The 26,715-nt window shown below is 47.6% G+C and overlaps 2 protein-coding genes across 2 annotated transcripts; one reads left to right on the top strand and one right to left on the bottom strand.

The window, feature by feature from the left end:
* Positions 1–7,487: 7,487 nt before the first annotated feature.
* On the bottom strand, positions 7,488–12,482 carry LOC141161932 (fibrinogen-like protein 1-like protein). The gene is made up of 3 exons (XM_073647494.1): positions 12,332–12,482; positions 11,551–11,729; positions 7,488–8,311 (listed from the first exon to the last, which is right to left on the bottom strand). The coding sequence occupies exons 1-3, from the start codon at positions 12,385–12,387 to the stop codon at positions 7,605–7,607; spliced, it is 942 nt and encodes a 313-aa protein (XP_073503595.1). The 5' UTR covers positions 12,388–12,482; the 3' UTR covers positions 7,488–7,604.
* Positions 12,483–15,039: 2,557 nt separating this feature from the next.
* LOC141160906 (fibrinogen-like protein 1-like protein) lies at positions 15,040–17,972 on the top strand. Its single transcript, XM_073645713.1, has 2 exons — positions 15,040–15,327; positions 17,210–17,972. The coding sequence occupies exons 1-2, from the start codon at positions 15,153–15,155 to the stop codon at positions 17,857–17,859; spliced, it is 825 nt and encodes a 274-aa protein (XP_073501814.1). The 5' UTR covers positions 15,040–15,152; the 3' UTR covers positions 17,860–17,972.
* The last annotated feature ends 8,743 nt before the right edge of the window (positions 17,973–26,715 follow it).

The following is a 26,715-nucleotide window of genomic DNA, read 5'->3' as shown; positions in this document are numbered from 1 at the left end:
CCTCTTGGGGCAAGTTGCACTAATGATATGTCCTCCCTGCACAGACCTCACCTCTTGGGGCAAGTTGCACTAATGATATGTCCTCCCCTGCACAGACCTCACCTCTTCGGGGAGATGGCACCAATGATATGTCCTCCCCTGCACAGACCTCACCTCTTGGGGCAGGAGGCAACAATGATATGTCCTCTGCACAGACCTCACCTCTTGGGGCAGGTTGCACCAATGATATGTCCTCCCCTGCACAGACCTCACCTCTTGGGGCAGATGGCACCAATGATATGTCCTCCCCTGCACAGACCTCACCTCTTGGGGCAGGAGGCAACAATGATATGTCCTCTGCACAGACCTCACCTCTTGGGGCAGGTTGCACCAATGATATGTCCTCCCCTGCACAGACCTCACCTCTTGGGGCAGGTTGCACCAATGATATGTCCTCCCCTGCACAGACCTCACCTCTTGGGGCAGGATGCAACAATGATATGTCCTCTGCACAGACCTCACCTCTTGGGGCAGGTGGCACCAATGATATGTCCTCCCTGCACAGACCTCACCTCTTGGGGCAGGTTGCACCAATGATATGTCCTCCCCTGCACAGACCTCACCTCTTGGGGCAGGTTGCACCAATGATATGTCCCCCCTGCACAGACCTCACCTCTTGGGGCAGGTTGCACCAATGATATGTCCTTCCCTGCACAGACCTCACCTCTTGGGGCAAGTTGCACTAATGATATGTCCTCCCTGCACAGACCTCACCTCTTGGGGCAAGTTGCACTAATGATATGTCCTCCCCTGCACAGACCTCACCTCTTCGGGCAGATGGCACCAATGATATGCCCTCCCCTGCACAGACCTCACCTCTTGGGGCAGATGGCACCAATGATATTTCCTCCCCTGCACAGACCTCACCTCTTGGGGCAGGTTGCACCAATGATATGTCCTCCCCTGCACAGACCTCACCTCTTGGGGCAGATGGCACCAATGATATGTCCTCCCCTGCACAGACCTCACCTCTTGGGGTAGGAGGCAACAATGATATGTCCTCTGCACAGACCTCACCTCTTGGGGCAGGTGGCACCAATGATATGTCCTCCCCTGCACAGACCTCACCTCTTGGGGCAGGTTGCACCAATGATATGTCCCCCCTGCACAGACCTCACCTCTTGGGGCAGGTTGCACCAATGATATGTCCCCCCTGCACAGACCTCACCTCTTGGGGTAGGAGGCAACAATGATATGTCCTCTGCACAGACCTCACCTCTTGGGGCAAGTTGCACTAATGATATGTCCTCCCTGCACAGACCTCACCTCTTGGGGCAAGTTGCACTAATGATATGTCCTCCCCTGCACAGACCTCACCTCTTGGGGCAGATGGCACCAATGATATGTCCTCCCCTGCACAGACCTCACCTCTTGGGGTAGGAGGCAACAATGATATGTCCTCTGCACAGACCTCACCTCTTGGGGCAGGTTGCACCAATGATATGTCCTCCCCTGCACAGACCTCACCTCTTGGGGCAGGAGGCATCAATGATATGTCCTCCCCTGCACAGACCTCACCTCTTGGATCAGGTTGCACCAATGATATGTCCTCCCCTGCACAGACCTCACCTCTTGGGGCAGGAGGCATCAATGATATGTCCTCCCCTGCACAGACCTCACCTCTTGGATCAGGTTGCACCAATGATATGTCCTCCCCTGCACAGACCTCACCTCTTGGGTCAGATTGCACCAATGATATGTCCTCCCCTGCACAGACCTCACCTATTGGGGCAGGTGGCACCAATGATATGTCCTCCCCTGCACAGACCTCACCTCTTGGGGTAGGAGGCAACAATGATATGTCCTCTGCACAGACCTCACCTCTTGGGGCAGGTGGCACCAATGATATGTCCTCCCTGCACAGACCTCACCTCTTGGGGCAGGTTGCACCGCTGATATGTCCTCCCCTGCACAGACCTCATCTCTTGGGGCAGATGGCACCAATGATATGTCCTCCCCTGCACAGAACTCACCTCTTGTGCCCCTGTGCACCAATGATATGTCCTCCCTGCACAGACCTCACCTCTTGGGGCAGATGGCACCAATGATATGTTCTCCCCTGCACAGAACTCACCTCTTGGGCCCCTGTGCACCAATGATATGTCCTCCCCTGCACAGACCTCATCTCTTGGGGCAGATGGCACCAATGATATGTCCTGCCCTGCACAGACCTCACCTCTTGGGGAAGGTTGCACCAATGATATGTCCTCCCTGCACAGACGTCACCTCTTGGGGCAGGAGGCACCAATGATATGTCCTCTCCTGCACAGACCTCACCTCTTGGGGCAGGAGGCACCAATGATATGTCCTCTGCACAGACCTCACCTCTTGGGGCAGGTTGCACCAATGATATGTCCTCCCCTGCACAGACCTCACCTCTTGGGGCAGGTGGCACCAATGTTATGTCCTCTCCTGCACAGAACTCACCTCCTTGGCCCCTGTGCACCAATGATATGTCCTCCCTGCACATACCTCACCTCTTGGGGCAGGTGGCACCAATGTTATGTCCTCCCCTGCACAGAACTCACCTCTTTGGCCCCTGTGCACCAATGATATGTCCTCTGCACAGACCTCACCTCTTGGGGCAGATTGCATCAATGTTATGTCCTCCCCTGCACAGACCTCATCTCTTGGGGCAGGTTGCACCAATGATATGTCCTCCCCTGCACAGACCTCACCTCTTGGGGCAGATGGCATCAATGATATGTCCTCCCCTGCACAGACCTCACCTCTTAGGGCAGGTTGCACCAATGATATGTCCTCCCCTGCACAGACCTCACCTTTTGGGGCAGGAGGCACCAATGATATGTCCTCCCCTGCACAGACCTCACCTCTTGGGGCAGGAGGCACCAATGATATGTCCTCCCCTGCACAGACCTCACCTCTTGGGGCAGCTGGCACCAATGATATGTCCCCCCTGCACAGACCTCACCTCTTGGGTCAGGTTGCACCAATGATATGTCCTCCCCTGCACAGATCTCACCTGTTGGGGCAGGAGGCACCAATGATATGTCCTCTCCTGCACAGACCTCACCTCTTGGGGCAGGTGGCACCAATGATATGTCCTCCCCTGCACAGACCTCACCTCTTGGGGCAGGTTGTACCAATGATATGTCCTCCCCTGCACAGACCTCACCTCTTGGGGCAGGTGGCATCAATGATATGTCCCCCCTGCACAGACATCACCTCTTGGGGCAGGAGGCACCAATGATATGTTCTCCCCTGCACAGATCTCACCTCTTGGGGCAGGAGGCACCAATGATATGTCCTCCCCTGTACAGACCTCACCTGTTGGGGCAGATGGCACCAATGATATGTCCTCCCCTGCACAGACCTCACCTCTTGGGGCAGGTGGCACCAATGATATGTCCTCCCCTGCACAGACCTCACCTCTTGGGACAGGAGGCACCAATGATATGTCCTCCCCTGCACAGACCTCACCTGTTGGGGCAGGTGGCACCAATGATATGTCCTCCCCTGCACAGACCTCACCTCTTGGGGCAGGTGCACCACTGATATGTCCTCCCCTGCACAGACCTCACCTGTTGGGGCAGGTGGCACCAATGATATGTCCTCCCCTGCGCCGATCTCACCTGTTGGGGCAGGTGGCACCAATGATATGTCCTCCCCTGCACAGACCTCACCTCTTGGGGCAGGAGGCACCAATGATATGTCCTCCCCTGCACAGACCTCACCTCTTGGGGTAGGTGGCACCAATGATATGTCCTCTGTACAGACCTCACCTCTTGGGGCAGGTTGCACCAATGATATGTCCTCCCCTGCACAGACCTCACCTCTTGGGGCAGGTTGCACCAATGATATGTTCTCCCCTGCACAGACCTCACCTCTTGGGGCAGGAGGCACCAATGATATGTCCTCCCCTGCACAGACCTCACCTCTTGGGGCAGGTTGCACCAATGATATGTCCTCCCCTGCACAGACCTCACCTCTTGGGGCAGGTTGCACCAATGATATGTTCTCCCCTGCACAGACCTCACCTCTTGGGGCAGGAGGCACCAATGATATGTCCTCCCCTGAACAGACCTCACCTCTTGGGGCAGGTTGTACCAATGATATGTCCTCCCCTGCACAGACCTCACCTCTTGGGGCAGGTTGCACCAATGATATGTCCTCCCCTGCACAGACCTCACCTCTTGGGGCAGGAGGCACCAATGATATGTCCTCCCCTGCACAGATCTCACCTCTTGGGGCAGGTGGTACCAATGATATGTCCTCCCCTGCGCAGATCTCACCTGTTGGGGCAGGTGGCACCAATGATATGTCCTCCCCTGCACAGACCTCACCTGTTGGGGCAGGTGGTACCAATGATATGTCCTCCCCTGCGCAGATCTCACCTGTTGGGGCAGGTGGCACCAATGATATGTCCTCCCCTGCACAGACCTCACCTGTTGGGGCAGGAGGCACCAATGATATGTCCTCCCATGCACAGACCTCACCTCTTGGGGCAGATTGCATCAATGATATGTCCTCCCCTGCACAGACCTCACCTCTTGGGGTAGTTGGCACCAATGATATGTCCTCTGCACAGACCTCACCTCTTGGGGCAGGTTGCACCAATGATATGTCCTCCTCTGCACAGACCTCACCTCTTGGGGTAGGTGGCACCAATGATATGTCTCCCGTGCACAGACCTCACCTGTTGGGGCAGGTGGCACCAATGATATGTCCTCCCCTGCACAGACCTCACCTGTTGGGGCAGGTGGCACCAATGATATGTCCTCCCCTGCGCCGATCTCACCTGTTGGGGCAGGTGGCACCAATGATATGTCCTCCCCTGCACAGACCTCACCTCTTGGGGCAGGAGGCATCAATGATATGTCCTCCCCTGCACAGACCTCACCTCTTGGGGTAGGTGGCACCAATGATATGTCCTCCCCTGCACAGACCTCACCTCTTGGGGCAGGAGGCACCAATGATATGTCCTCCCCTGCACAGACCTCACCTCTTGGGGCAGGAGGCACCAATGATATGTCCTCCCCTGCACAGACCTCACCTGTTGGAGCAGGTGGTACCAATAATATGTCCTCCCCTGCGCAGATCTCACCTGTTGGGGCAGGTGGTACCAATGATATGTCCTCCCCTGCACAGACCTCACCTGTTGGGGCAGGTGGTACCAATGATATGTCCTCCCCTGCGCAGACCTCACCTGTTGGGGCAGATGGCTCCAATGATATGTCCTCCCCTGCACAGACCTCACCTGTTGGAGCAGGTGATACCAATGATATGTCCTCCCCTGCGCAGATCTCACCTGTTGGGGCATGTGGCACCAATGATATGTCCTCCCCTGCACAGACCTCACCTGTTGGGGCAGGTGGTACCAATGATATGTCCTCCCCTGCGCAGATCTCACCTGTTGGGGCAGGTGGCACCAATGATATGTCCTCCCCTGCACAGACCTCACCTGTTGGGGCAGGTGGCACCAATGATATGTCCTCCCCTGCGCAGCTCTCACCTGTTGGGGCAGGTGGCACCAATGATATGTCCTCCCCTGCACAGACCTCACCTCTTGGGGCAGGTGGCACCAATGACATGTCCTCTGCACAGACCTCACCTCTTGGGGCAGGTGGCACCAATGATATGTCCTCTGCACAGACCTCACCTCTTGGGGCAGGTGGCACCAATGATATGTCCTCTGCACAGACCTCACCTCTTGGGGCAGGTTGCACCAATGATATGTCCTCCCCTGCACAGACCTCACCTCTTGGATCAGGTTGCACCAATGATATGTCCTCCCCTGCACAGACCTCACCTCTTGGGGCAGGTTGCACCAATGATAGGTCCTCTCCTGCACAGACCTCACCTCTTGGGGCAGGTTGCACCAATGATATGTCCTCCCCTGCACAGACCTCACCTCTTGGGGCAGGTTGCACCAATGATATGTCCTCCCCTGCACAGACCTCACCTCTTGGGGCAGGTTGCACCAATGATATGTCCTCCCCTGCACAGACCTCACCTCTTGGGGCAGGTGGCACCAATGATATGTCCTCCCCTGCACAGACCTCACCTCTTGGGGCAGATGGCATCAATGATATGTCCTCCCCTGCACAGACCTCACCTCTTGGGGCAGATGGCATCAATGATATGTCCTCCCCTGCACAGACCTCACCTCTTGGGGCAGGAGGCATCAATGATATGTCCTCCCCTGCACAGACCTCACCTCTTGGGGCAGGTTGCACCAATGATATGTCCTCCCCTGCACAGATCTCACCTCTTGGGGCAGGTGGCACCAATATGTCCTCGAGCCGAGCCTATAGTCTATGGCCGCCGAACCAGAGACCTGAGAATCTCAAACTACCTGTGTCCTTACGTTGTGTCCTGACGCCTCCACAATGATGAGGCCACCAGTAATCACAAGAGGCACCAGGGGTGTCGGGGGCTTCTCCGTGGTGGGATCACTAGTCCGTGGCCGGTGATAATCATTTTGCACAAATACTTATTTCTGCATCTACATCCAATCTAGACAATCCTGACCTCACCCTCCTGTCTGGATAGTTTGTTAGTCCCCATTCACATGTCCGTGTTTCCAGTGCGTGTGGTATTCGTTTTTTTCACAGATGTTACATGTGCCCATTATAACCTACGGTGACCTTCACATCTCCGTGCGAACCACACGGAGACATGTCTGTTTTTTCCCTCAGCATTGATGCCAATACAAGTCTATGGGTCCACGTAAAACACGTACTGCACATGGATCCGTGTGCTGGACGTGTACGCTCCGTGTGCTGGACGTGTACGATCCGTGTTCTGGACGTGTACGATCCGTGTGCTGGACGTGTACGATCCGTGTTCTGGACGTGTACGCTCCGTGTTCTGGACGTGTACGCTCCGTGTGCTGGACGTGTACGCTCCGTGTGCTGGACGTGTGCGATCCGTGTGCTGGACGTGCGCGATCCGTGTGCTGGAAGTGTACGCTCCGTGTGCTGGACGTGTGCGATCCGTGTGCTGGACGTGTACGCTCCGTGTGCTGGACGTGTACGCTCCGTGTGCTGGACGTGCGCGATCCGTGTGCTGGACGTGCGTGATCCGTGTGCTGGACATGTACGATCTGTGTGCCATCCGTGTGCTGGACGTGCGCGATCCGTGTGCTGTACATGTTTAACATTGCAAAGTTTAGGAGAATCTTTGTTATTTCTTTTTTGTAGCCATACTGGAAAAACACTGATGCTACACGGATGACACACGGTTGGGAAACACTGATGACGCCGGTACCGTTTTTTCCCCTACGTGTTTTACATGGACGTGTGCAGGGGTCTTACGGAGTACCCGGAGGAGTGGATGTAATTGTAGCAGCCCCTCTGCTGTGAGCAGGACAGGGGCGCAGCAGACACTGCCCTCACCAAGCAGTGATCTTGCAAATGATAAGAAAGTAAAGTCTGTTCAACATTTCTAGAACTTCTACAAGGAATCAGCAAGAAGACGTTGAGGAATGATTGTGGAGCTGCAGATTTATTGTTACATTGCTGTAATCACATTGAATCGGCGGAGATCTCGTCCAGAGCGACATTTCTGGCTGTGGGGGCTCCTGGAACGTGGGGGGCAGTGATTTATGACTGGCTGTAATGGATGGGGGGATACTCCCCTGCTCCGGGCAGCATTATGGGGGAGCAGTTCTTCCGGCCCGGCTTGACCATGATACTTGAGGCCCGGCAGGTTGTGCTCTGGTCGCACAGACCCCCCCAGTATATGGTGCGGTCAGTATTGAGGAGAGCCGAGTGGCAGCTGTCGAACCACCACCCTCCCCCATAGGTCTCTGCGCAGTTCTTGCTCCAGCGGTCATTGTCTCTGTCTGTGGTGGAGAACTTCATGTTGTCATGGGTCCCTGTCTCATTCATGGTGGTCAGGGCGTCCCCCGCAGTCCCAGAGTAGTCCCCCAGCCTCAGGCTGTAGTCGTTACCCTCACTGTCCACCCTGAAGCTAGAATAGTCGGCATGATACTTGTTACCCTGACTGTCGACCAGCAGGATCCTGACCGTGAAGGGGCTGTGCTTGGTAAGATGGTGGATCAGGTCATTGCCCAACCAGTGGTCCCCCGTCAGATCACCAAAGCCATTTCTGTACTGGTCCCAGTTATGAGACCCAAAAGACATGGAGTCCTGCAGCGAGTTCCTCTGCAGGAAGGTCCAGCCAGCCCCCTCCGGACTCAGGTCACAGTACACCACCATTGGGGGGGAGTCCTTAGGCCACAGCACATACAGCCCACTGGTTCTTCTCATGTTCAGATAAGCCGCTCTGCAATCCTTGGCCACAAGTTCTAAGAAAAAGATGAAAACACTTTAAATATGCACAAAAAAATAAGTCAATTTATGCCACATTCACACATGTGTGAGGCTACGGTCACACCAGCACCGAAACACTGACAGCCCTCGAGCCAATGTTCAGTGATAGGGCTGCGACGATGAACGGGGTCTTCACATGGATGAAATAACGGCATCAATAAGATCTCAGTGCGGACTCTCCGTATTCAGATTCGCCAATTCATGTCTACGGGATCTGGTATGGATCCAGAGTCCAGCAGTCGATATTCACAGATACATCGTCATTTACCACGGGAAACTCTTTATCTTCTTATACAGTTATATGAAAAAGTTTGGGCACCCTATTAATCTTAAGCTTAATGTTTTATAAAAATTGGTGTTTTTGCAGCAGCTATTTCAGTTTGATATATGTAATAACTGTTGGACACAGTAATGTTTCTGCCTTGAAATGAGGTTTATTGTACTAACAGAAAATGTGCTATCTGCATTCAAACAAAATTTGACAGGTGCATAAGTATGGGCACCCTTATCACTTTCTTGTTTTAAATACTCCTGCCTACTTTTTACTGACTTACTAAAGCACTTTTTTTGGTTTTGTAACCTCATTGAGCTTTGAACTTCATAGCCAGGTGTATGCAATCATGAGAAAAGCTACTTAAAGTGGCCTCTTGCAAGTTGTTCTCCTGTTTGAATCTCCTCTGAAGAGTGGCATCATGGGCTCCTCAAAACAACTGTCAAATGATCTGAAAACAAAGATTATTCAACATAGTTGTTCAGGGGAAGGATACAAAAAGCTGTCTCAGAGATTTAACCTGTCAGTTTCCACTGTGAGGAACATAGTAAGGAAATGGAAGAACACAGGGACAGTTCTTGTTAAGGCCAGAAGTGGCAGGCCAAGAAAAACATCAGAAAGGCAGAGAAGAAGAATGGTGAGATCAGTCAAGGACAATCCTCAGACCACCTTCAGAGAGCTGCAGCATCAACTTGCTGCAGATGGTGTCACTGTTCATCGGTCAACTATACAACGTACTTTGCACAAGGAGAAGCTGTATGGGAGAGTGATGAGAAAGAAGCCGTTTCTGCAAGCACGCCACAAACAGAGTCGGCTGAGGTATGCAAAAGCACATTTGGAGAAGCCAATTTCTTTTTGGAAGAAGGTCCTGTGGACTGGTGAAACCAAGATTGAGTTGTTTGGTCATACAAAAAGGCGTTAAGCATGGCGGCAAAAAAACACAGCATTCCCAGAAAAACACTTGCTACCCACAGTAAAATTAGGTGGAGGTTCCATCATGCTTTGGGGCTGTGTGGCCAATGCCGGCACCGGGAATCTTGTTAAAGTTGAGGGACGCATGGATTCCACTCAGTATCAGCAGATTCTTGACAATAATGTTCAAGAATCAGTGATAAAGCTGAAGTTACGCAGGGGATGGATCTTTCAGCAAGACAATGATCCAAAACACCGCTCCAAATCTACTCAGGCATTCATGCAGAGGAACAATTACAATGTTCTGGAATGGCCATCCCAGTCCCCAGACCTGAATATCATTGAACATCTGTGGGATCATTTGAAGAGGGCTGTCCATGCTCGGCGACCATCAAACTTAACTGAACTGGAATTGTTTTGTAAAGAGGAATGGTCAAAAATACCTTCATCCAGGATCCAGGAACTCATTAAAAGCTACAGGAAGCGACTAGAGGCAAAAGGAGGATCTACTAAATATTAATGTCACTTTTCTGGTGAGGTGCCCATACTTATGCACCTGTCAAATTTTGTTTGAATGCAGATTGCACATTTTCTGTTAGTACAATAAACCTCATTTCAAGGCAGAAACATTACTGTGTCCAACAGTTATTACATATATCAAACTGAAAGAGCTGCTGCAGAAACACCAATTTTTATAAAACATCAAGCTTAAGATTAATAGGGGTGCCCAAACTTTTTCATATAACTGTAAATGTTACTAGATAAACGGACGCAACACGGATGAAAAAACTGATGAAAAATTGTCAGTTTTTCTGGATGAAAAACGCATTTGTATTCGCTCATGTGAACTTTCTCTTTGGTGATATCATCCGAGAGAAAAGAAACCATTTATTTTTCTCTGGTGTCGTCCTTCTTGTTGTAAAACTTGGATGTAAAATCTGGAGCGCGGTGCGTCTGTTTTATGTGGATCCCCATAGACTTTAATGGCCGAGTCTGAACCGCAAAATGGATGAGAACAGGACGAGCTCCGAGTCTCACGGACCTCGTATGTAAAACTCATGTGTATGACTGAATGAAAGTATATGGGTCCGAGAAAAAAACAGCAGCGGGCCGTGTCACATGGATGTGCGACTGTATCCTTAGGGCTTGTTCACACTTGGCGTTTTGCTGCGGATTTCATGCAGTGTATTTGGTGAGTAAAATGTGCCGCATCTTACAGAACCAGAGTAAATCAATGACATTTCTGAACTCCTCTGCGCTGGGGTTGTTTCCGTCTGTATTTCGAGCCCAGATGCAGGATGTCAATTCTTTCAGCGGTTTTTGCAGCGCATTTAACCCTTTAAAATAAATAGGTGAAAATGCAAGAAAAAGTCTACAAAAACACTGGTATTGTACGCAGCGCTTTTCCTGCCACCACTGTGGTTTTTGGTGCAGAAAAAAAATGCACGTGATGGTACGCAATTTACACTGTACCTAAAACTCTAGCCACAACCAGAGCTGCATTTATAATTCTGCAGGTTTGCGGTTACCAGTGGGAGCTCAGTGGACAGTTATCCACTTAAGAGCTGAGCTGTTACATCATTCTGGAATGCAGCTCTGGAGGTGACTGGAGCAGACACAATCAGTCCACATAAGGGTAAGTGCACAGACACGACGTCTTTTAAGATGTGCACAAACCCACTGGTTTTCAGGAGGAAGACCCCGAAGACACACCGGCTCCTTTTCAGCGTCTTGCACCGTCTTTGGCCGCCGGTGTTATTTTTACTTGTATATAATATAATATAAATCAGTGATCGGGGTCCAAGCTGAAGCCGCCTGAAGAACGGACCGCTCACTGCTTTAACCAATTAACGTCTTTGGAAACCTGAAGTGGTTAAAAGAAGCTGAAAAGCCTGACCATGTGAACAGCGAGTCACTTTTCTATATAAACTCTCTTTAGCATTTATGTGGAGCGCACACACCGCTCGGCTCTCACGGCCTCATCACCGGAGTATGTGACCCTACTGACAATGGTGGGACAATGGTACTCACCTCGGAAGACCCCGGCCGCCGGCACATTGCGCAGCTGCTGCAGCTGTGCGTGGCTCAGCACGTGTCTGTTGGCGAGCTGGGAATATAAATCTGCCCGGGACACGAAGGTGAAAGCTTCACATCTCACAAGGGTCCAGGTGAAGAGGACGCCCAGGACACAGGACCACGGAGGCGTCATCCTGGGGAAGACACAAAGCAGTTCTGCAGCTTCCAATATAGAAATTCAAAAAATGTCCCAGAGGCTGAAAACCTCTCCAGACCTAATGACTATTAACAGCTGAGGGTTTGTAACAATTATATCCAGTCTCAATGAAATACAGCAGCACAAGGACACCTGTATTGATAGTTTGTTACAATGTATCCAGCAGGATGTTCAGCTCACAAAGGATTGCCCAAACTGGATGCCATTGTAGCAGACTCCCAGCTGTGTTGCAGCCTCTGGGTGTACAGTGGCATGTAAAAGTTTCTGCCCCCCCTGGTCAAAATTCCTGTTATTGTGAAGAGTTAAGCAAGTTGAAGATGAAATGATCTAAAAGCCCTAAAGTTACACAGGACACATTTCCTTTGTATTTTAGGCAAAAAAAATAAATATTTTCATCTTTAACAATTTAAAAGTTCAAAAAGGAAAAATGGGCCGATGCAAAAGTTTAGGCGACTTTTTAAGAAGTCCAAATTCACAAATATGGCACCGACATCTTTACACAGATCACCCACCCGCATTATATATACACAATATATCGCATCTATCCCACCTGGATTCTCCTCCCCGGGGGGCACTTACGTTGGGACCGCAGCCTCCTGCTCCTCGCAGCGTCTCCGGGGCCGCACTGCGCTCATATAAAGCTGCTGTAATATTTTATAGGTCAGTAATTTGGAGGAAGATCCCGGAGATGTTTTATGAACAGAGTTTATGATAAATGAAATATATCAAATTATCCTTGTGTGCCCGGGCTCCAGCTGGCATCATAAAGCGGGCACCTGTAATAAAGGAAGCGGCTTCCTCCTCTGTCGGGTCATCAGGAAAACTAGTAGTTAACCTTTCCAGATCTGTCCAAAATAAGGGAAAGCCGAGCATTATAGAGGCGCCTGGACTTCTCGTGCCGCTCGAGCCCCGAAATATCTGCCCCCCTGGCAGCTTATAGGAAAATGATATAAGCAGCAATGCAGAACGTGTGCCCCATCCCCCACAACACAGCGGACATACCATAGGTGCAGCCACACAGGGGCCAAAGGATAAAGGGGCCACTACCTGCAGGTTGGATTGTGCATTATGAGGAGCGGTAGGGATTGTGCATTATGAGGAGCCCTTGGGCTGCAAAGGACCCATATACTGTTCTTGCACAGGGGCCCCTCCTGTCTGTGTCCGCCCCTGGTGCCAGGCGTTGTGCCCCTATACCAGCAGGGTGTATTCACAGTATATTACACTTGGGGGGCGATAGATTAGCGCACGTGTATTCATAGATGGATAAGTGTAATAGGGTTGGAAATACAATTTACTGCTTATTTATATTTTTCAGCCATTCTTGAGATATTTACACTTTCCTTTGGTTTACCGCTCGTTGCCCTGGAGACCGACCACCGCTGCTGGACAGCAGAACATGCGCAGTGCTTAAAAGCTAATTTTTTCAGCTATTGTTTTGAAGCTGGCCAGGAGCCCAATCCTGGCAGCACTTACAAGCTGGACAGCAGCAGTGGTCGGTCTCCTTGGAAACGAGCTGTAAACAAGAGAAAGATGTTAATATTTCAAGGACGGCTGCAAATTTTAACAAGTAGTAAATTGCAAAATTCCTTGAAAAAGTGGCCAAACACATCTAGGTGGGCTCCAGCCACCTGCACAGAGAATATCCCCCATCCCTAGTGGGTATAGTGGCCCCCCAGCAGATAATTCTGTTACTGAACACAAACACGATACAAGGACAGATATCACCGCCATATGGTGACCGTACAGTGGTAGATACCAGTCCTGTAGACCCTATAGCAGATGATAGTATGGATGCATACAGTGACAGAACTTTATAATGGGAGTCTTTGACTTTTCCCGTGCTTTACATGCGGCCCAGACCGCCACGATGACTTCTTCCAGCCGCAGACTGCCAGACCGCCACGATGACTTCTTCCAGCCGCAGACTGCCAGACCGCCACGATGACTTCTTCCAGCCGCAGACTTTATTACACAGACACATTCTTCACTGTAGCTTTGCAGTGCTGGGGTCCTGGGTTCAAATCCCACCAAGGAGTTTGTATGTTCTCCCCGTGTTTGCGTGGGTTTCCTCCGGGTTCTCCGGTTTCCTCCCACACTCCAAAGACTGACAGGGAATGTATATTGTGAACCCCAATGGGGACAGTGCCGATAATGTCTGTAAATCTGTGGAATTGATGACGCTATATAAGTGAGGAAAATAAATTAATTTATCACTTTCAGAGCCGTCCTCCTCTATTGCTGCTATTGGGTGGCTGCCCTATTTGTCCCTATTACTGCCCCCACTGTGTGGCCCCCGTGTCATCTGGTGAAAATGAGAAAAAATGGTCCTAGTTTTCTGTATATAATTTTTCATTCGCTCGTCTGCAGGCACCGTATACTCAGAAACCGATCTGCACGAGCAGAGCTGCAGTGTAAAGTATAGACGGGCCGAGTGACCAGTCGTCTAACTAACCCACTGGTGAAACAGATTAATTCTAAGCCAGCAGAGACTGCAGCAAACAATGCAGCAAAGCTGGAGTCACTGAACGTAACATGGGTGTGCATTACAGAGCAGAGCTGCAGTGTAAAGCATCAGCATGCAACAGAATAGAAGGTTTTGTCTCCAACTATACAAAAGAGAGATTAGACAATGCAGCCAAGTTCCATGTCACAGAGCAAAGCTGCAGTGTAAAGTATGGAAAAGAAACAGAACAACAGCCTGAGCCTCGGATGAAACAGCAGATAAATGTTATGCTTCCTCAGACTCTAGCAGACAGTGCAGATAAGCTGACGTTACTGATAAAAAGCTTTCCAGTATAGAGCAGAGCTGCAGTGTAAAGCATGAGGGTGGGACAGAGTAGAACTTTGGGCCTAAAAAGAATCAGATGACGATTTCTGACTACACACAGCTCTAACATATAATGAAGGTAACCTGGAGTGACTTCTAGAGATTGGAGCGGTGCTGTCGATGGAGATAGGCAGCAGATTGGGGATGATGATGATGAAGGGCAGATTCTGGAGACGTGGAAGGAGATGACTCGTCAATTGGGGAAAAGCTTCATTATTCTTTACCCTGTAGGTGTTGGCAGCAGACGGAAATGTCTCGTAAATCTGTGTAATGAACTAATAAACTTTTACCAGGTTCTCAGAAAATAAAAGTTCCCCACCCGCCAGGTGTCAGGTACGGCGCCGACCCCAACCCATCAGCCACGTCCAATCTGCGGATCCACACGTGTTTGTTCCCGATGCAGCCTTGGCGCCCACACAGGGATATTTGTTCTGGCGTTACATGAGTTTTATTCCCGGCTGGGTCACACTTTGCAGCTGGAGGACTCGTAATGACCGGTCCCTTAATGACCGGATATAAAAGGATTTTTTTTTACATGTCTGAGTGTTTTGGCCCGGATCTCCCAGTGCCAGGATGCTGCAGGCAAAGCTGTGGACCTACTGCTGCTTGATGCTGTCGGGTGTCTCAGTCTCCTGGACGGATGAGGATAACGATCACAAACAAATGGCAAATCCACTGATTGCTAATATCAAAATGATTGATGACGTGAGCACCATTATCAACTATAAAGATCTGCGACAGCGGAAAGGTAAGACCCCCAACATCCTCACTAGGAAGAGATTGCACGAGTCTGGGTGTGGAGTGTAGTCATCCAATGGCCGGTCCATCAATCACAGGCGGACATACTGTGTGCAGCTGCACGAGTGCCCGAAGGAGAGGCGGCCGCACAGAAAGGGCCACATGCTGTTCCCACACAGTATCTGGTGACCGCCCGTCACCTCCATCATCAGTATCTGGTGACCGCCCGTCACCTCCATCATCAGTATCTGGTGACCGCCCGTCACCTCCATCATCAGTATCTGGTGACCGCCCGTCACCTCCATCATCAGTATCTGGTGACCGCCCGTCACCTCCATCATCAGTATCTGGTGACCGCCCGTCACCTCCATCATCAGTATCTGGTAACCGCCCATCACTTCTAGTCACTTGTACACTGGTTATGGAGGATCTCGGCAGGAGGTTTTCCAGACATCTTGGAGCACTGACCCCAGATCTCCGGTGTATGATTCTTGTGCGGATCCTTCTGTCTCCTCATGTGATCCCAGACAGACGGGATGATGGGAGATCAGGGCTCTGTGGGGCCGGATCACCCCCAGGACTCCTCATTCATACTGACATTGGCCGGATGATAGGAGATCTGGGATCTGTTCTCTTTTCTTCTATCACTTTACATTTTGTTAACTGATAAAACTATTAAAGCTTCTAGTTTTGGTAACTTTCTTCCTCTGCAGCATTTTGTCTCACCCGCCTAAAACCTTTGCACGGTTCTGTACATTACTAGTAAATCACTTTCTACAGTTTTAGGTCAGTTTTTACGCCCGTCCTGACCAGCTCCACCAGTGGCCACAGGACGGGTGGGACAGGGGCGGCGGGGCCCTGCTGACAAACTCATCAGAAGATTTCGCCACTTTACTGATGTAACTTTCTCTAGGAAGGTTACTCCAGTCCCTGACTGCAGCAGCATTTCTGGGGGTGGTGCGCCGAATTTATTAAGTGACGCGTCCCTCATAATGAATTTGGTGCATTTTACCCCACCACGGCCCCTTCATCCAGAACTCCCGTCTTAATGGATCAGCCCCTTTGTGTTTTCTCATTGTTGTTAAGATCTCTGCTTGCTGACAGTGAGAGAGGAACAGTCATTGCTTCTGGGCAGATTCTGATACCTTGTCCAGACCCAATGCTTCTCACAGCTGAGGGTTTGTTACCGGCAATCCCCTGTGAGCAGCTATTATTCTGCAATCATTTACAGTGTTCTACGTTACAGAATGGTAATGTATCCGTAACAATCGGGTGGTCCGTGCGCCGTCCGTTTTTTTTCTTGCACCCATTGACTTGTCTCGTCCGATATAGGCGGCCACTCGCAGCATGATGAGATTTTTTTTCTCGTATTACAAGGAGGACTCGTTCTTCAGTCCCTAAATGTAAGTAAATGTGTTTTTACAAGCTGACAGCAAGCAGAGATCTGACCCCAAAGTTTTACATAGAAAAATCAGAAAAGCCCCTTTAACATTAGTAAATAGTTGTGTTTGTCCAGAATTTTTGGTCTGTGTTGGGTTAATAGATGCGAGACGTCTTATGGCCATCCTGATTAATGGATCGGTGCCCTGAGGAGGGTCCGATGTCCGTCCATTACCGGGTTCTCATCCTACATAGGAGATAATGATGGTGCAACTCCCCCCATCCTTCAGTATAGAGCGCCCCCTGTAGCTCATTGGGGCCAGTCTGAGCGGATACTAAGCTCTTCTCCATGACGGACCCCTCTAGACACCTGACGTCTGGGTGTTGAGGACAGGAGGGTCCATTCTTATTGTTCTGGAGAGTGGTCTTCGGACCCCCCTGCACATAACGTCATGTAATACTTGTGCTGTGATGGTCCTTGGTGGACTCTCATTAGTTTTGGTGTCTTTCAGTCTTTTTCACCAGGGACTGTGATGATCTCTACCTCCTGGGGCACAGGCAGAGCGGCGTCTACGTGATCCAGCCGGCGGGCTCCGCTTATCTGGTGGTCCAGTGCTACATGTATGACTGCGGGGGCTGGACCGTCATCCAGAGGAACAGTCTCGGCACCAAAATCACCTGGAGCGAACGGTGGACGGGGTACGAGTACGGCTTCGGGAACATTGAGCTGGACCATTACCTCGGCAATCACTATATCAATCTGTTAACGGAGCAGAAGTGGAGCAAAGTCCGGTTCCTCCTGGTGGATTCTGAGAACAGGACCAGGACGGCGGATTACGACAGCTTCTACCTGACCAACGCTGCGGACAAGTACCGCCTGAGGCTGGGGACGTACGAGGGTGACGCCGGCGACTCAATGTCATCGGGGACCCACAAAAACCTACACGACAACATGAGGTTCTCGACCCACGACGACGACAACGACCGGCTCTACAATACAAACTGCGCCAATAAGCACGGCGGCGGCTGGTGGTACGACTCCTGCTACGAAGCCCACCTCAACAATAAGGGGCTTCTGCACTGGAAAACGCTCTGCAACCATAATTGCAGGGGCTCGCTCATCCTGATCAAGCCCGTCCATATGTATTGTCACCGGGTGTAGAGCAAGTGCCGACTGAGCCCCCCATTACCTACAGCCCCTGTAATTCTGCTTCTATAAATTACATACAACCATCAATACGTGTGATCATCTGATTAATAAAGAGCAACACGTGAGCGGAGTCTGGAAACGTTACTGCGTCCGCTAAATGTCACCGAGACATGATCTGCCATGGCTGCAGCAGCGTATGGGGGCGCTCAGCCATGATGGGGGGGGTTGTAGTAAAGGGGCCCTCCTCTGTGCCAAACAGCCACCAGTAACAGTCCGGCCACAGGTCTTGTAACCGTTACCCCCATGGCCACGACAGATGGCCTCCTAACATCATCCTGGCAGTGAGGAGGCCATGGATCGCACCCAGGGGGCTCGAATATAGTCGGAGGCCGGACGTTCTGGGGAAGCTTAGGAGAACGAGAGTAGTCACCAGCACACGCTGAACAGCGAGTTCTGCACCGGAGGCCGATTCATCACATTTTGAGCCTTTTTGTCTCTTTGCTTAATTCATTATCTGTTTTTCATCTTTTTTTTAAGCTCTTTGCACCTTTATTTTTCATCACCGTGGGCACAAATAACTAATGCAACGGTCTCAACTAATTCTTCAGTTCTAACTTTTTTAAAAGTTAGAGTTTTTTACATATGTACATTACTTCACCCAGTGAGTGCTTTTGGTTATTTTTTTATTCAGATTAACGTGCAACGTTTTACAGCATTAGGCGACTTTCAACTAAACTTCAAGAGCGCAAAAAAATACATAATAGAAAAAAAACAACAACTTAAACGCAGAAATAATTGTGCCCCTGGGCTGCACTCAGACGTCTGTGATTCCTGCATGTGTTCATGCACAGACCTGCCGTAGTCTATGGGACGGTTCACATGTGAGCGTGCTCAAAAAAAATGGAGACACTTCTGTAACAGACGTGACCATGTTTTACTGTTCGTGGGCAGAAGAAGCCTGGAACGTTTTTTTTTCTGCACTGATCAAAAAAGGATGAGAAACAGTCAGCTCCTTATCGTACAAACAAGTCGCAGCCGTCTGGACGCAGTTCACTTCCCACGAATGCGCCCTCGTTTGTTTCTGCAGTGTTCTAGTGCGCAGGCGCCGGGGAGTCACAGTGCGCCGAGCATGTGAAAACCAATTTTATAAAAACACTGTTCTCTGCAATCAGACCTCTACTATGGCCATACAGGTAGGTATAGAGTTACATTTCTATCCCCTGTATGCCCATAGTAGAGGTCAGATATCTCCCAGGGGGGCAGATTCCCATCAGACCTCTACTATGGCCATACAGGTAGGTATAGAGTTACATTTCTATCACCTGTATGCCCATAGTAGAGGTCAGATATCTCCCAGGGGGGACAGACTCCCATCAGACCTCTACTATGGCCATACAGGTAGGTATAGAGTTACATTTCTATCACCTGTATGCCCATAGTAGAGGTCAGATATCTCCCAGGGGGGACAGATTCCCATCAGACCTCTACTATGGCCATACAGGTAGGTATAGAGTTACATTTCTATCACCTGTATGTCCATAGTAGAGGTCAGATATCTCCCAGGAGGGACAGACTCCCATCAGACCTCTACTATGGCCATACAGGTAGGTATAGAGTTACATTTCTATCACCTGTATGCCCATAGTAGAGGTCAGATATCTCCCAGGAGGGACAGACTCCCATCAGACCTCTACTATGGCCATACAGGTAGGTATAGAGTTACATTTCTATCACCTGTATGCCCATAGTAGAGGTCAGATATCTCCCAGGAGGGACAAACTCCCATCAGACCTCTACTATGGTCATACAGGTAGGTATAGAGTTACATTTCTATCACCTGTATGTCCATAGTAGAGGTCAGATATCTCCCAGGGGGGACAGACTCCCATCAGACCTCTACTATGGCCATACAGGTAGGTATAGAGTTACATTTCTATCACCTGTATGCCCATAGTAGAGGTCAGATATCTCCCAGGAGGGACAGATTCCCATCAGACCTCTACTATGGTCATACAGGTAGGTATAGAGTTACATTTCTATCACCTGTATGTCCATAGTAGAGGTCAGATATCTCCCAGGGGGGACAGACTCCCATCAGACCTCTACTATGGCCATACAGGTAGGTATAGAGTTACATTTCTATCACTTGTATGTCCATAGTAGAGGTCAGATATCTCCCAGGGGGGACAGACTCCCATCAGACCTCTACTATGGCCATACAGGTAGGTATAGAGTTACATTTCTATCACCCGTATGCCCATAGTAGAGGTCAGATATCTCCCAGCGGGGACAGATTCCCATCAGACCTCTACTATGGCCATACAGGTAGGTATAGAGTTACATTTCTATCATCTGTATGCCCATAGTAGAGGTCAGATATCTCCGAGGGGGAACAGACTCCCATTAGACCTCTACTATGGCCATACAGGTAGGTATAGAGTTACATTTCTATCACCTGTATGCCCATAGTAGAGGTCAGATATCTCCCAGCGGGGACAGATTCCCATCAGACCTCTACTATGGCCATACAGGTAGGTATAGAGTTACATTTCTATCACCCGTATGCCCATAGTAGAGGTCAGATATCTCCCAGCGGGGACAGATTCCCATCAGACCTCTACTATGGCCATACAGGTAGGTATAGAGTTACATTTCTATCACCTGTATGCCCATAGTAGAGGTCAGATATCTCCGAGGGGGGACAGACTCCCATCAGACCTCTACTATGGCCATACAGGTAGGTATAGAGTTACATTTCTATCACCCGTATGCCCATAGTAGAGGTCAGATATCTCCCAGCGGGGACAGATTCCCATCAGACCTCTACTATGGCCATACAGGTAGGTATAGAGTTACATTTCTATCACCTGTATGCCCATAGTAGAGGTCAGATATCTCCCAGGAGGGACAGATTCCCATCAGACCTCTACTATGGCCATACAGGTAGGTATAGAGTTACATTTCTATCACCTGTATGCCCATAGTAGAGGTCAGATATCTCCCAGGGAGGACAGACTCCCATCAGACCTCTACTATGGCCATACAGGTAGGTATAGAGTTACATTTCTATCACCTGTATGCTCATAGTAGAGATCAGATATCTCCCAGGGGGGACATACTCCCATCAGACCTCTACTATGGCCATACAGGTAGGTATAGAGTTACATTTCTATCACCTGTATGTCCATAGTAGAGGTCAGATATCTCCCAGGGGGGACATACTCCCATCAGACCTCTACTATGGCCATACAGGTAGGTATAGAGTTACATTTCTATCACCTGTATGCACATAGTAGAGGTCAGATATCTCCCAGGAGGGACAGACTCCCATCAGACCTCTACTATGGCCATACAGGTAGGTATAGAGTTACATTTCTATCACCTGTATGGCCATAGTAGAGGTCAGATATCTCCCAGGGGGGACAGACTCCCATCAGACCTCTACTATGGCCATACAGGTAGGTATAGATTGACATTTCTATCACCTGTATGCCCATAGTAGAGGTCAGATATCTCCCAGGGGGGACAGACTCCCATCAGACCTCTACTATGGGCCATACAGGTAGGTATAGAGTTACATTTCTATCACCTGTATGGCCATAGTAGAGGTCAGATATCTCCCAGGGGGGACAGACTCCCATCAGACCTCTACTATGGCCATACAGGTAGGTATAGAGTTACATTTCTATCACCTGTATGCCCATAGTAGAGGTCAGATATCTCCGAGGGGGTGACAGATTCCCATCAGACCTCTACTATGGCCATACAGGTAGGTATAGAGTTACATTTCTATCACCTGTATGTCCATAGTAGAGGTCAGATATCTCCGAGGGGGTGACAGATTCCCATCAGACCTCTACTATGGGCCATACAGGTAGGTATAGAGTTACATTTCTATCACCTGTATGGCCATAGTAGAGGTCAGATATCTCCCAGGGAGGACAGACTCCCATCAGACCTCTACTATGGGCCATACAGGTAGGTATAGAGTTACATTTCTATCACCTGTATGGCCATAGTAGAGGTCAGATATCTCCCAGGGGGGACAGATTCCCATCAGACCTCTACTATGGGCCATACAGGTAGGTATAGAGTTACATTTCTATCACCTGTATGGCCATAGTAGAGGTCAGATATCTCCCAGGAGGGACAAACTCCCATCAGACCTCTACTATGGTCATACAGGTAGGTATAGAGTTACATTTCTATCACCTGTATGTCCATAGTAGAGGTCAGATATCTCCCAGGGGGGACAGACTCCCATCAGACCTCTACTATGGCCATACAGGTAGGTATAGAGTTACATTTCTATCACCTGTATGCCCATAGTAGAGGTCAGATATCTCCCAGGGGGGGACAGATTCCCTTTAACTATGTAAAAAGGACCAGGGTTTCATTGTTTCCATTCCCTGACAGCAAGCAGAGGTGTTGGAAACTGGAAATGTTTTATCGGCTTCTGACCGTTGATTTTCTGCGTTCGTGTTGAGCAGAGATGAGCCCCAGCGGTGTTATATAATATCTGTAACGTATCAATAATTTGGCGGATTCTCCGCTCGCTGTCAGCTCTTCTCAGGGTCACGGTTGGCGTGGGGGAGGGGAACGTACTTAGCTGCTAATCCCCGTCCTCCTGATGGAGCAGGATTGTCACACGTATCCCCGATGTGTCTGTAATAATGAGGTCACACGGCCACCGGGGAATGTTCCAGAAACGTGGATGGATCCGGCAGAATACTTTATGATACGTGGAGTAATCTGTTATATAATAGTCAATACGTCAGACCCCACAGGCACATGAGCACCAGTAAAGAGGGGGGAGAGTGGAGGCTGTAACTTGTATGGGAATAAGCAGAGCTGCATGTGTTTACGGACCCATTATAGTCTACAGGTGCATCTCACCAATTAGAAAATCATCAAAAAGTTCATTTATTTCGGTTCTTCAATACAAAAAGTGAAACTCCTATATTATATAGAGCCATTACACACAGAGTGATCTATTATATAGAGTCATTACACACAGAGGGATCTATTATATAAAGTCATTACACACAGAGCGATCTATTATATAGAGTCATTACACACAGAGGGATCTATTATATAGAGTCATTACACACAGAGGGATCTATTATATAAAGTCATTACACACAGAGCGATCTATTATATAGAGTCATTACACACAGAGGGATCTATTATATAGAGTCATTACACACAGAGGGATCTATTATATAGAGTCATTACACACAGAGGGGTCTATTATATAGAGTCATTACACACAGAGGGATCTATTATATAGAGTCATTACACACAGAGGGATCTATTATATAGAGTCATTACACACAGAGGGATCTATTATATAGAGTCATTACACACAGAGGGATCTATTATATAGAGTCATTACACACAGAGTGATCTATTATATAGAGTCATTACACACAGAGGGATCGATTATATAGAGTCATTACACACAGAGGGATCTATTATATAGAGTCATTACACACAGAGTGATCTATTATATAGAGTCATTACACACAGAGGGATCTATTATATAAAGTCATTACACACAGAGCGATCTATTATATAGAGTCATTACACACAGAGGGATCTATTATATAGAGTCATTACACACAGAGGGATCTATTATATAGAGTCATTACACACAGAGGGATCTATTATATAGAGTCATTACACACAGAGTGATCTATTATATAGAGTCATTACACACAGAGGGATCTATTATATAGAGTCATTACACACAGAGGGATCTATTATATAGAGTCATTACACACAGAGGGATCTATTATATAGAGTCATTACACACAGAGGGATCTATTATATAGAGTCATTACACACAGAGTGATCTATTATATAGAGTCATTACACACAGAGGGATCTATTATATAAAGTCATTACACACAGAGCGATCTATTATATAGTCATTACACACAGAGGGATCTATTATATAGAGTCATTACACACAGAGGGATCTATTATATAGAGTCATTACACACAGAGGGGTCTATTATATAGAGTCCTTACACACAGAGGGATCTATTATATAGAGTCATTACACACAGAGTGATCTATTATATAGAGTCATTACACACAGAGGGATCTATTATATAGAGTCATTACACACAGAGGGATCTATTATATAGAGTCATTACACACAGAGGGATCTATTATATAGAGTCATTACACACAGAGTGATCTATTATATAGAGTCATTACACACAGAGGGATCTATTATATAGAGTCATTACACACAGAGGGATCTATTATATAGAGTCATTACACACAGAGGGATCTATTATATAGTCATTACACACAGAGGGATCTATTATATAGAGTCATTACACACAGAGGGATCTATTATATAGAGTCATTACACACAGAGGGATCTATTATATAGAGTCATTACACACAGAGGGATCTATTATATAGAGTCATTACACACAGAGGGATCTATTATATAGAGTCATTACACACAGAGGGATCTATTATATAGAGTCATTACACACAGAGGGATCTATTATATAGAGTCATTACACACAGAGGGATCTATTATATAGAGTCATTACACACAGAGGGATCTATTATATAGAGTCATTACACACAGAGGGATCTATTATATAGAGTCATTACACACAGAGGGATCTATTATATAGAGTCATTACACACAGAGGGATCCATTATATAGAGTCATTACACACAGAGGGATCTATTATATAGAGTCATTACACACAGAGGGATCTATTATATAGTCATTACACACAGAGGGATCTATTATATAGAGTCATTACACACAGAGGGATCTATTATATAGTCATTACACACAGAGGGATCTATTATATAGAGTCATTACACACAGAGGGATCTATTATATAGAGTCATTACACACAGAGGGATCTATTATATAGAGTCATTACACACAGAGGGATCTATTATATAGAGTCATTACACACAGAGGGATCTATTATATAGAGTCATTACACACAGAGGGATCTATTATATAGAGTCATTACACACAGAGGGATCTATTATATAGAGTCATTACACACAGAGGGATCTATTATATAGAGTCATTACACACAGAGGGATCTATTATATAGAGTCATTACACACAGAGGGATCTATTATATAGAGTCATTACACACAGAGGGATCTATTATATAGAGTCATTACACACAGAGGGATCTATTATATAGAGTCATTACACACAGAGGGATCTATTATATAGAGTCATTACACACAGAGGGATCTATTATATAGTCATTACACACAGAGGGATCTATTATAGAGTCATTACACACAGAGGGATCTATTATATAGAGTCATTACACACAGAGGGATCTATTATATAGAGTCATTACACACAGAGGGATCTATTATATAGAGTCATTACACACAGACGGATCTAATATATAGTCATTACACACAGAGGGATCTATTATATAGAGTCATTACACGCAGAGGGATCTATTATATAGAGTCATTACACACAGAGGGATCTATTATATAGTCATTACACACAGAGTGATCTATTATATAGAGTCATTACACACAGAGGGAACTATTATATAGAGTCATTACACACAGAGGGATCTATTATATAGAGTCATTACACACAGAGGGATCTATTATATAGAGTCATTACACACAGAGTGATCTATTATATAGAGTCATTACACACAGAGTGATCTATTATATAGTCATTACACACAGAGGAATCTATTATATAGAGTCATTACACACAGAGGGATCTATTATATAGAGTCATTACACACAGAGGGATCTATTATATAGAGTCATTACACACAGAGGGATTATATAGAGTCATTACACACAGAGCGATCTATTATATAGAGTCATTACACACAGAGCGATCTATTATATAGAGTCATTACACACAGAGCGATCTATTATATAGAGTCATTACACACAGAGGGATCTATTATATAGAGTCATTACACACAGAGGGATCTATTATATAGAGTCATTACACACAGAGGGATCTATTATATAGAGTCATTACACACAGAGTGATCTATTATATAGAGTCATTACACACAGAGTGATCTATTATATAGAGTCATTACACACAGAGGGATCTATTATATAGAGTCATTACACACAGAGGGATCTATTATATAGAGTCATTACACACAGAGGGATCTATTATATAGAGTCATTACACACAGAGGGATCTATTATATAGAGTCATTACACACAGAGGGATCTATTATATAGAGTCATTACACACAGAGGGATCTATTATATAGAGTCATTACACACAGAGGGATCTATTATATAGAGTCATTACACACAGAGGGATCTATTATATAGAGTCATTACACACAGAGGGATCTATTATATAGAGTCATTACACACAGAGGGATCTATTATAGAGTCATTACACACAGAGGGATCTATTATATAGAGTCATTACACACAGAGGGATCTATTATATAGTTATTACACACAGAGGGATCTATTATATAGAGTCATTACACACAGAGTGATCTATTATATAGAGTCATTACACACAGAGTGATCTATTATATAGAGTCATTACACACAGAGGGATCTATTATATAGAGTCATTACACACAGAGTGATCTATTATATAGAGTCATTACACAAAGAGGGATTATATAGAGTCATTACACAGAGAGGGATCTATTATATAGAGTCATTACACACAGAGCGATCTATTATATAGAGTCATTACACACAGAGCGATCTATTATATAGAGTCATTACACACAGAGGGATCTATTATATAGAGTCATTACACACAGAGGGATCTATTATATAGAGTCATTACACACAGAGGGATCTATTATATAGAGTCATTACACACAGAGGGATCTA

This window comes from Phyllobates terribilis, unplaced genomic scaffold (assembly GCF_046119375.1).
Source record: "Phyllobates terribilis strain yellow unplaced genomic scaffold, ASM4611937v1 Scaffold_9__5_contigs__length_417890890, whole genome shotgun sequence".
NCBI lineage: Eukaryota > Metazoa > Chordata > Amphibia > Anura > Dendrobatidae > Phyllobates > Phyllobates terribilis.
This window is presented reverse-complemented; position numbering and strand designations above follow the sequence as displayed.

Bases quoted from the DNA above. Each gene is read 5' to 3' on its own strand.
- LOC141160906 (XM_073645713.1), top strand. From the start codon at position 15,153: ATGCTGCAGGCAAAGCTGTGGACCTACTGCTGCTTGATGCTGTCGGGT. The intron at 15,328-17,209 runs GTAAGACCCCCA...GGTGTCTTTCAG, and splicing joins AGATCTGCGACAGCGGAAAG to TCTTTTTCACCAGGGACTGT.
- LOC141161932 (XM_073647494.1), bottom strand. From the start codon at position 12,387: ATGAGCGCAGTGCGGCCCCGGAGACGCTGCGAGGAGCAGGAGGCTGCG. The intron at 11,730-12,331 runs GTAAGTGCCCCC...TGTCTTCCCCAG, and splicing joins CAGGAGGCTGCGGTCCCAAC to GATGACGCCTCCGTGGTCCT. The intron at 8,312-11,550 runs GTGAGTACCATT...TCTTTTTCTTAG, and splicing joins GGCGGCCGGGGTCTTCCGAG to AACTTGTGGCCAAGGATTGC.